The following is a 12,001-nucleotide window of genomic DNA, read 5'->3' as shown; positions in this document are numbered from 1 at the left end:
CATGTTACATTGATGTTATCAGGAAATATTAAATAATTAATGTGTATTTTATTACAGCAAAACATAATAGCAAGTTAATACTGCGTAAAATGTGCAGTTTATGTCATTGCACATTAACTGCATGAAGATGATGACATGTATTCAGTGTAACGGATGGAGGGGCAACTTGCATCTAAGACAAATAATATTAGCCTAGCCTGTGTTGATGGCACAGGGTAGCACACTCTTTCTGACAGAGTGAGGTCAGAGGGCAAGCACTGGTGCAGATCAGCAGCCTGGAGCTGATGGGAAGGCAGCGTCTTCCCAGATGACACTTCACCAGATGTCTGCTTAGATTCTGGGTCTTATGGGTGAAGGCTAGCCTTTCTGACCACCTGGCCTGGGAAATATTATCATTGATTCAGATAACTTTGCTGAACACACAGGTGTCAAGGACCTGTGTCATATGTCCTCTGAGAGTTAACCTCTTTATCTCTGTTTAGTTATGTAATGTTTGCCTTTATTTCAATGCTGTGTAGTTCAACGGAATCACAATATCATCATAAGAGCGCAGAAGAACATATGGTAAACAAAAAAGCGAATGCAATTTATTTAGCCTTTTATTACATTGAGATTTTTTATGGTCTGCCCCAGACTTAAGCAATAGAATCTTTTTTTTTTTCAAGGGAACATTTTCATCGAAACTTATTTCTTTGAAATACAACATCAATTATGTGCATGCTGTAAAGTTTTAAACTGTAGACATACACACAATTTGAATTCTTGGCCCTTCATCTTGAGGTTCGAAAGGCTGCACTTACTGGTGTTGTTACAGAACCCCTTCAGCAGTCAGTAATGCACTTTCATCCTCAACAAACCTCATTACCAGAATTAAATAATAATGACATTGTTCTTTTTGAAGATTTTCAATGGAACTAGTTGACTCAAAGGTCTGAAGATTTTCAGACACACTGTGAATCATTGAATCTTTTTGAGATTGTTGATAAGCTAACTTGATCAACCCGAAATGTCCTGGTAAGTCATGATTAATTGATGTTATTTTAACTAATGTTTCTCAAACGTATTCCTCTTGGTCCATCTTTGCAAATGATATCAGTACTAACCACAGTGCTATTGTCACATTGAGAAACACTAATTACCAAATCCAAACCACAGCAGATTAAGAAACCGTTTTGTTAAACTATGATTTTTTTCTTGATCTCTTTGCCTTTGACTGGGATCTTATTGATGATGTTGAGAGTGCATGGAAGTATTTTTAGGATGGTTTTGTTAGTATTATTTATAAACATGCTCCTTTCAAAAAATGTAAGGATAAAAGGCTGTGATATCACATGGTCCATTGATTTATCCATGCAAGAACATGGAGCTGGTATTAAAAAAAAAAGGAAAATTCTCCTGTATTTCAAGTTAATGGACTATCAAAATACATTTGAAGCTGATCTTAGGGTCCAAAAGTTGCAAAATGTAGCTTTTAGTTGCTTTTTGTATGTTGAATGTGTAAAATATGCCTGTTAGACATGGTGGCCTGTTTTTGCAAGCCTTTAAATGCCCATATGCGAAACAACGAGTCACCTCAACTTAGCTCAGTATTTGATCACTACCAAAGTATAACTGTAATAACTTTTTTTAAATTGATTTTTTATTTGTAAAGGGACCATGTACTACAATATGAAACATGTATTTTGCCATTTGATGCATTGTACCAGAGTTAGCTTAGAGCTAGTTTACATTTGCAGTCCCTTGGCAGGTCACAGTTAAAACACGAAGTTAACAATTAAAACATTTATCATATTTTTATTACTCCTCTTTTCTTTATGCTATTGAATTTGTCATATTAGCTACTGGGGTTTTGTACACAGAAGTGATTTCAGATAAACATTATGTGTATTGTTTCTGTAACTTTAGAAAGTGATACTTCAATTATTGTTTTATTGTGAGTTGTTTTGCCTGGTGACTAGTAGAAAATCTGTCCTAGTTTTTTGGGAGCACTGCACATAAGCATTAAACATTCTGCTTCTGAAGTATATGCAGTTTGTATAATAAGATATGCAGGCTCTATATTTATAGGTGCAGTTTTAAACTGGCCTCAGTTTTTTCTGTTTTGTTGATACTATGTTGTCTGGTCATTTGATGACCAGTATTCTGCTCAAATTTGCTTCACGGTTGTTTTGGTTCAAGGCTCCATATTTGGACTTCTGTCCAAAGATCTTATGGTATTTTCTTGCAAAATGATGTTATTCATATTATTATTATTATTATTATTATTATTATCTGCTTCTGTGTTTGTTTAATTACCAATATAACCTTTACCGTTGTTTGTCAAAATAGTTTTCTTGTCATGTGAGTTAATCACATGAGTCAGTTCTCTCAGGACATTTCTTATTAAAGTGTTGTTATTGTAAAGAAGTGCCTTTGGGATGAGAGAGGAGTAATGTTCCATGATGATGACCGATGTCTTTGCATATTCTGAACTATTTTGGTGCAGAAGTACTCTATAGGATAAAGTAGAAGAGGCATGTTTTTTGGTACTATATGGTGCATTTGCTAAACCACCACATCAGTTAAATGAGAAGTTGATTGATAAAAAGATTCCTGTGTGTTTTGTCTAATATATCTGTATGTCAGAGGCAGCATTCTCTTTGTGTAATCATCTTAGTGTGATAGTATCTGTGTATGCTGTGAACCTGCCTAACACAAATCTGCTGCGACTATCTGTGTGCTGTGAACCTGCTTAACACAAATCTTCTGCAAACACACAAGCACATACAGCCCACCTCCAACCACCCTCCAACCCCCCTTTCACTGACACACGCCCACTGATTGGCCACCATTGAAGCAAGGCATAAGCTGTTTCCTAGCAACAGAGCGCTGGTTAACCAATAGGGTGCCTTCTGAGAGGATGGGACTAGTTTGCCAGTCTGCTGTTACTAAGGTGCAGACAGGACTGCTGGTGTTCTCTCTTTGCATGTATATTGGTCTGTATGTGTGTGTGTGTGTGTGTGTGTGTGTGTGTGTGTGTGTGTGTGTGTGTGTGTGTGTGTGTGTGTGTGCGTGCATGTGTGCGCATGCATGTGTATGAGTGATTGTGCGTGTTTGCATGCATGTGTATGTTCAGGAACAAGAGAGTTTGTACTCATGTGCTCAGTCCATATCTGTTGATATTGTTCATGACTGATGTGATATACTAGGATTAGCTTGGTCGTGTCTGTCCACCGGCCCAAATCAAGACACAGCCAAAAAAATCTATTAAAACAGCATAATCCTTCTGCTAGCTCAAAGTAACAAAAATCTTTATTTCATGAGGTTAACCCTTGTGCATCTCCCCAGGATTATCTTAATATGTGGGATAACAGTGTGTTATGTCACCAGGGATGGAATATATCCTCATGACAGTGAGCAACAAATCCTTTTAGTCAAATCAATGTGTGGCAGTGACATGACAGATATGACAAATGAACCATACAGCTACGATGGAGAATGGATATTTAGGCCAAAAAGAGCTATGCAGGGCCTCCAACTGTTCAAAGTGGCAAATTATCAAGAGCTTTTTATGACCAGTGGATTAAATGAGAACTGGAAAAAAAAAATTGGACTGTATAGAGAAAGATCATTTGGCTACATATTAAAAAACTCTTTTTTTAGGTTTTATAGCCTGCTAGTTTGACATTTCAAGTCTCAGTGCTCCCATCAGACTTGTTCCCAGAAGCAACCGTATTCTCTTTTACTTTATTAATCCCTGACAGGAAATACAGCTTTTACTCACTGTTTTTGAACACACCAAACACACAGAGGCTAGAACCTAGACATGCACAAACAAGAACCGATGGACATGCACGGATGGAGAGATTTCGGAGTGAGGGGCTGCATACAAAAGAGTGCCCAAGCAATAATATTAAATTATTCTTAAAATAGCCATGCAGACAGCAGACAAAGCATTGACTATAGAGCCAACAAATGAATTATTTTAATTAATGCAGGCTTAAGAAATTTTAAGGGGTATACATGTGCAAACTATGTGAAAGTATCTGCACTTAGTATTTATGTTTAGCCAGTAGATTCTGTGTACTTTATATCTGGTTCCTTTTAGGGATTTTATACCAAACACAAAAGTCAAACGATTTTTTTTTCTTCATTATGAAAATGCCTCGATGCTTGAAGCAATGTCTCAAAAAGTTGTAGCGAATCTTTGCAGCCAGGTTTGAGAGAAAGCATTGCATTTAGAGCGAGAAGCCACATCAGCATCAGATTTATTTTAGACAGTGAATTTCCGAAATAATGTTAAGGTTGTGGATTAATTTATTCTTTTTGACATTATTTTCCATTCCCTCACTACTGTTCCGATGTCAGTTTTCTGTACTATTGTATTCAAGACTATCTGGTGTTGATAAGCTAAGTAAGAGAACGCTCTCTTATACAAACTCCCAGGTCAGACAAAGCCTGCAGAGGCGCTGCTTGTCAACAAGTAAGGCAGGCAACAGCTTGGGGCCCCAGGCCAGAAGGGGGGCCCCCAACAGCTGACAAACTTTAAACCACAGCATTGTCTCAAAACGTGCACATTTTGCAATGACAGTAAGAAACCCACCTAATGGGGTCCCATCTGACAGCCCTTACTCTCAATGCCCGCTAAGTGTTGTGTGCATTATTGGTGTGAAAATAATAATGGATGCTGTTGGAGTGGCCCCCAATGAATATTTGCCTAGGGCCCCAACAGACCCTATAGAAGTCCTATTTTCTGCCCTGTTCAGAGATGATATTCAGACTAAACGTCAGCTCTGTAGCTGACATGGAAACAGTGTTCAACTGAAGAACATCTTAGCAGAGTAAAGTCTTTTTTTTCACTCTACTAATGCCATTCCCAGTGCTCCCTAAACATTACACCAAGACCTAATATTAATGAAACCAGGTAACGTTCATAATAAGTTCTGAGTTGTGGCACTTTATGCCTACCGGTTCATACTGCTTAATTAGCAGGTTGATTTTAATGTGTTTTTCTTATGAAATAGAGGTTTCAACCAAATAAGTGCTGAGAGGTTACATGTTGAAGTGATAGTTTTGTAGTTTTTTCTCCTGAAGTTCAGCACAAGTTACCTGAAGTTTTTGATGATTGACCACAAGTAGGATCTGAAAGTCAATTGCAATTGCCATTTTTAATATATCCCAGTCATGATGTTGTATCTGTAACAGAAGGGTGTTAGACTTTTACTTGTCTTACCGAGTAGCTTTTTTTTTGCAGAAGGCTGTGGTCCTGTTGCTCTGGTGTGATGGGAGAGGACTTCAGAGGAGGAGAGAGAGTAAGATCCCGTCGTAGAGGCTGAGATTCCATCTTTTCCCCCCCTCTGTCCAGCTTGTGCACTGTGTCTTTACCCCCCTCCTGCCCCTCTTTCCCATCTCTCCCTTCCCTCCTCTCCTTCGCATCTCGGTTCTTATGCCTTTGTCTCTGCACAGTATGCAAGCGCCCCTCTGCTTGAACACGACTGTGCCCATGCCTCTCTTCTACATGCCCATGGGGTTTGTGGGAAGCTGAGTCTCTCGGCTGTAAAGGCTTCATCTCCATTTCATAATTGCTAATTTTTTCCTCATCCTGCTCGAGCAGCCGACCTCCTCTACTGTGCACACCCCTGTGCCCTGACGTCCAAGAGGCAGAAGAGGACGACTCTGTCCACTTGTCCCTTCTGGTCTGTCTATGATTGGATGACCCATGCTCTCGGGACTTGTGATTGGAGGAGCTGTGTTTGTGGCCGTTGATTCGGCTTGCTCCTCGTCCGCTGACCCCACCTGTTTTTGAAAACATCCCTCTTCTTTTGTCCTCATTCCACGTGTTGGCCCGTGGATACTCCCCTTTCCTTCCTCCACCCTCATCCCCTCCCCCACTTCCTCCTTCCATCATCACCTGGATCTCTGTCTGCCCCACCCCTCCACTTTTTTCAGCCCTTTCTCCCGGATCCCTTGCTCCCCCAGTGTGGTCAACAGCACTTTGTCGGTGGAAGCGGGCACTCTTGCTGCGCTGTGATGGCCGAGCAGGGGGAGGAGGGGTGTGGGGCGGTGAGGAAGAAGGGGGACTGAGGTCAGGTGTAGCAGCATCATTAGAGGGATCGTCTGAGGCTGTGCTTTTTACATAGAGGTCTGGGCTGTCCGTTGTGCCAGCGCTACTTGACAACCCCTCACCCTCCACCTCACTGGACACTTGACGTTTGGGACGCTGGACCTCCATGCCTTCACAAGAAAGATGACATCAGAAAGATAACACACATAATTAGTGACAATCACCAGCTCTGAGGTAGCTGATAAAATCACAGATGTTGTCCCAGGCCAAGAATCCTTTTAATTAGAATGTACAATAGGTTGACATTGATTTATTATAACTTTACAAATTCTGATTTCTTTCTGCCCATTAAACACGCAATCACCATCGTCTATCTGTTTCTGATAGTATATATACGTGTCATGAGCCCAGTTTAGACTGTATTTCCACAGAAGCACCATAGTTAACCTAAGCCATTATTATGTCTTTGTACATTCATATTGATTCCGTAAAGGCTTAATATTCTTGTCCTAGTCTGTGAATTCACACTGCAAACGCATGGTACAGCAGGAGCTCCACATACACACAGTCAGACATGCACCAACACACAATGCCGCACTCCCCTGCTGGCTCAGCTGATCCTGCCTCAGCTCTGTAAGGTCTCAGCGACTACCTCTGAAGATATTACAGAGGGAGGCTCACTTTCTCCCCCCATTATGTTCTGGGACATTCTGATTGAAGGCGAAACATCACAGAGACGTAAATATCGTGCCTTCAAATGGCAGTCTGAAATAGGCCTGTGTCCGTGTGTGTGTGCGCTTGTGAGTGTGTGTGTGTGAGAGTGTATGTGTCTGAGTTTGTATGTTTGTGTGTGTGTTTGTGTGTATTACTGTGCTGGAGTGGGTAGGCCACCTGCAGTGCTGTATAGGTTTGAATGACAAGGCTAGAAACTCAAAGCTGGAAGGTGGTGTACACTGACCTTTTTCATCAGCCCACACACATATACACGTAAAAACTTGAGTTTCATTGTTCATGCAGGTGTAAACAGGCACTCTGTTATTATCTTTTCAAGAGGTTTTCAGATCATGAATTATGTACTGCATATGAGGGAAAATGTATAATTTCTTCAAGTGTGTTTGCTCACCATTTCCTGGATGCTGGAAGGAAGGAGAAAATTGTTTGGCAGTAACCCTTGCAATGCGACTCTCTTCTTGGGCTTTTTGAGCTGCTCCAATTGCTGCCTCTGCTTTACCCTGTGCATGAGCCGTCCTGTCAAACAGAAGACAGGAAAGTATATATGTAGACTTACATAAATCAAACAATCAAATACACAGATATACCTCATACCTCTATCATAAATTAAAACAATGGGACGCGTTTGTCCATTTTTTCAATGCCTTGACGGCAATCATAGCAAAGTAGCAGTATCTTTTGTTGTATCAGCCAAGCTTGACTAGTTGAGTTAAAGTGAGTAGTTGATGCTATTAGCAAGCCTGTTTAGCCAGATTTATGACACAACAAAGGTGGCCATTAAAAAAAAGCGAAAAACATACTATTTCCAAAAGGAGTTGGAAAACCAGTTTTTGTTCACAAATGAGGCAGGCAGTGATCCTTATCTGTAGGGCACCAGCACTTCAGTCAGCAAAGGAAGTAACATGGAGTCATAAGTCCAACCATGGTAACCTTGCACAGGACTCAGCAGCAAGCAAAACAAAACGACTGAAAAGGCAAATGAACTGAACACTGAAAAACAGCACATTGTATACCAAACCAGTGAAGAAGGCCATTATGGCAAGTTGCACACATAAAGTGCAAAAAGCCATTGAAAAATGTTTGTTCCTTGACTGTCTACTTAAGGCTGGCTCCAAAACATTCACACCCCAAGTTAAAATGTCTATTTTGACAGTAGAAATCAGCTTGCTTAGACCCTGGTATGAAATATGATTTTGGTCTGAATAGCTAATGTCTTTTTCTGGACACATTGTACATAGGGGGGATTTTTTTTTGTACACTTTTATAGTGCTGAGCAGTTAATCAAAGATTTGACTCTGTTAACTGTTAATCCAACGACCAAGACATTAAATTCGAGATCAGTTAATTCTTTTGATATTAGACAAAAGTTAATATTAACATTAATCAATTGTGTCAATTAACAACAAAAACGTCATTATTTTTGCAATATAAATATGATGGAGTTCTTAAGAGGCCACAACGACTCAAAAAACTTTGAATAACATGGTCCTGTATTGAAAAAGTAAAAGTAATAGAAACTCTTGTCATTCTGACAGCCAACTCATTATCCCGTCACTTAAACAGCTGCTGTTCTGAGTGTGTATCGCTCATACTGTACATCCTTAGCAAGATCTGATTCCTGTGATTCCAACCACGTAAGCAACAGTATTTCACGATCCACAATCTACACATTATGGATCACAGTTTTAGGATAGAATTTTCTTACTGTCTGAAAGTCTACTGAACTCATCTTGCATCTGCAAGCGTGCTCATTATCTTAACACATGACATCCCCAGAGATCCTCAGATTGATTGTGTCAGCTGACTGGCGTAAGCTAAAGTAAATCCAATTAACAACAATAACATTAGACAGAAACAAAATAAGGGTAGTTAAATCTTCCATTAATCATTTATACATTAATAATGACTATTCTCAAAATCAATTAAAAATATAAACGTAGAAAAACGGTTAAGGGATTAATGGAAATTTGCTCAGCTCTACCTATCTGTTTTAAATTTTATGGAGATTAAAAGTTATTATTTATAAGGGGTGTGGCTGATTTTACTTGCAGACAGAGTTATTGTAGTTGACATGGGTGTAAGCTCTGCCTCAGCTTCGGCTCTTTGCTGTTACTAGGTTGACTGAAAATCATTTTGAGGCAGCATTTCCAATATGCCGAACGTTGTCCCCCCTTTTTCTTTAATGGAAGTGTTAGCAGTCTTGTGCAGACATGTACATTGATGAATATGCATATTTTGCTCTTTGCCTCTAAAGGCCTAATTTACTAAAAGTGAGTGTGTCTTAAAACGTGTGCGAACTTAATACCACTAGCAAAACATGTCCTATCTGATCTACTGACTGCACGCAGTGAGGATTGCGTCATTCACAAGAGCAAAACAAAACGTATTGTCTATTTAGTACGTTTGCCTTAATGACTATGAAATATGGGGCATTTCTGCTTATAGCGTGCAAAATACTGGGAAGAGAAAATGCAAAAAAGTTAAGCTAGTACATGCATTACAATTTACCAAGTCTGGCAAAAATTGCGGTGATCGTGACAATGTCTGAATTTAACACCTTTGAAAGGAACAGGCTTAATCCAGGAGCCCAGTGTTCAGGCTGCAGTTATTGTAGGAACGAGGAGACAGAGGCTCAATAAAAGAAGGTATAAAGATTACGTTTTTCCCTCCACACGTGTTAACATGTTTTAAATGACAGAAAAATAAATTGTTGCATTTATTATATTATTTCTCTTCAATAATTGTGAACACAGAGTAACACTTTGAGTGAAATAATAAAACTGAACATTTACGGCCTCTACATTCTAAAGAATTTTAACATTGACATATATGTCTTCTTATTTCGCTTTTTTCGCAAACATTGTTTTATTACAAACTTTCTCCCCCAGCTCCTCCCCCTTACGGTGCACTCCTCTCCCTATCACACTCCTCTCCTCCCTCTACAGCCCTCTTGCTGCTGCACTGTAGGACGCTTGGATTGGGGGACCTCAGCACTGCTTACCCCGTCTTCGATACCTCTTGCCAGACACAGCTTTATTAAAAGCCACATTTTCTTTTTGTTGTATTCAGATTTATCTGCTGTCACTCAAAAATACTGTCTGTTTATTTTCCTCTCCCACTAATACTTATTTTGCGCTTGCAGTCATCCTGCTTTCCGTCCAAACTCTCTCTGACCTAAACCAGTAGAACACGCGAAAGCCTACTGTAACTTAAATACTACCGCCTCCACAAGCTTTGCAACGTTCATGCACATTTTCTTAGTAGATCCCCCGCAAGACGCCCACAAAGCAAACGTGCCATTTTTTGGATTGAACACGCAATTTAGTAATCTTTAATTGGGATCTTAGTAAATTAGGCCCTACGTTTGTATTTGCCCATTTGCACTCTATGCCAATACTGCTATGCCAGGCCAACAGTGTACTCAACACCACTGTGTGTGTGAGTACATGGCTGGAGGTTGTGTGGGAGGTAAGATGTGAGGAAGGAGAGGAAGCCTGTCTTTCATTTTGAGAAAAGACTCACATTCAAAGTTGTTGATTATACCATTGCAAACCCACTCTTGCAAGGTAAAGTGTGTTTTAACCTTGGAGCTCACAATAAAACAGGAAATACTCCCTTCATCTCTTCTGCTCTTTTACTTTGTCCACCTCTCTCCTCCCTCCCACACTTCATGTCCCACTCATGTCTTTTTCTGGTTTCACCCTTTTCTCTCTGAATCAACAGCCTGAACATGGATGCTTGTTTAATGTTAAAACAATTATTAAGACCATATAAATGATATACATTGCAAATAAGATGGGACCCAAAACTGACCCCTTTGAAACAACTTTATTAAATTATTATATTGAATAGTTCCAGCCTTTACACAGTTATCCAGTTATTTATCAGAAGCCATTTGGAAATGCTGGAGTGAAACACAATGATACTGAGTGTCTGAATGAGAAATTCAAAAATTACAAAAATAGAAAAAAAAAGGTTTTATTTTCAAATGTGATTGATGATTAACTATAGAAATTTAGCACTTGATTGTTTAACAGCCCATGTCTGATTCTGACTTCGTACCTCTGCCATCACATTATTGGACACAGAATCACACTATCCTTGAGCCAGATTGCAACAATTACATCTATAAGAAACATCGATGTCGATTCATCGAATCTTCATATCTTTCATGTAGATTCAAGAATATCTGCAGCAAAGTCTTTTACAGTCTTTCTGTTCTGGGGATTCTCCAGTTGCTCCTCAAGCAAATATCCCTGCTGCTCCAAGACACAGAAGAAGAAGCTATCCTGCCCTGGGCAAAGCTGCTAGTGGATCTAGGTAAGAAATATTCTGTGTATGGGTGTACCTACATATATATAATTAAATATTAATAGTCAGGGATCCCCTCACAAAACTATAATGGCTGTAATCTATTATTCTTGGTTTTTCTTTGCTAATCCAATAACTTTACAAGCAGCATGTAGAAAATATAAACTAAGACCATAACTAATAAATAATTATTGTGTACAGTCATCACATCAATAAACCACTTGGTGTATTGATTAAGTAGCACAAGTATTGGAAGCACACAAGACTTACTAGCGTTTTTAAGACAGCAAGTTCTACATTTTTGAAATACCACCTTTGGCTATGTCAACATCTTGATTAATTTGTTTTTTTTCTGTCAAATCACAACAGTATCTACTATATCAACTGAACCTCCCTATAACAAGGGAAAGACTAAGTAAATGAAATAACTTCCGAAAGACCTAAAATATGCCCTAAAGCAAATAAAAAATTGTCCTACTTAGGTTTTTTACTTGTTGACTATTAGAAAGACTGTCTGTCTTTTACGGTCCTCTAATCATACATTTTAATATCCGTAAACTTACAGATATTCTGTGTATTGAGCAGCTCATCTACTGTGTAAGCTAACTGATAGTTGTGCAATGATTAAGGTAAAGGTGAATTTAGGAAAATGAAGATAGACCCTCTGGACCTTTTAACTGGTGTAGTTTAAGCGCTGACGAGGGGCTTCAATTCATGCTAACACAAGAGTAATCTAACATACTTTTCTCAGTGTGTAAGACAGTATTTTAACAAGTAACTTATTACCTAACACTGGTGACTGTTTTAACCTGTTACTGTACCATGCATGCTGAAATAAAAGCAAGAGACTCAGGCTAACAACGTGGATAAGTTTTAAATCACCCCTAGAGTTTTTGGAGATTAAATCATAAAAGA

The 12,001-nt window shown here is 39.2% G+C and overlaps 1 protein-coding gene across 3 annotated transcripts in view; it reads right to left on the bottom strand.

Annotated features, from left to right (window-relative positions):
* Positions 1–12,001, bottom strand: part of jph3b (junctophilin 3b) — a 33,799-nt gene that overhangs the window by 3,984 nt on the left and 17,814 nt on the right. The window contains exons 4-6 of one of the 3 annotated variants that reach the window (XM_079345243.1): positions 7,167–7,291; positions 5,213–6,213; positions 3,574–5,121 (exon numbers count right to left, since the gene is read on the bottom strand). In XM_079345243.1, the coding sequence (XP_079201369.1) occupies positions 5,032–5,121; positions 5,213–6,213; positions 7,167–7,291 (1,216 nt within the window). In that variant the 3' untranslated portion in view covers positions 3,574–5,031. Of the gene's footprint in view, positions 1–3,573; positions 5,122–5,203; positions 6,214–7,166; positions 7,292–12,001 lie in introns of those variants that run through there. The other 2 variants (XM_079345242.1, XM_079345244.1) reach the window with 2 other exon arrangements.

The sequence above is a fragment of the Symphodus melops genome (assembly GCF_947650265.1).
Source record: "Symphodus melops genome assembly, chromosome: 6".
NCBI classification, from domain to species: domain Eukaryota; kingdom Metazoa; phylum Chordata; class Actinopteri; order Labriformes; family Labridae; genus Symphodus; species Symphodus melops.
The sequence above is the reverse complement of the archived record's forward strand: the minus strand, read 5'-3'. Positions and strand labels throughout refer to the sequence as shown.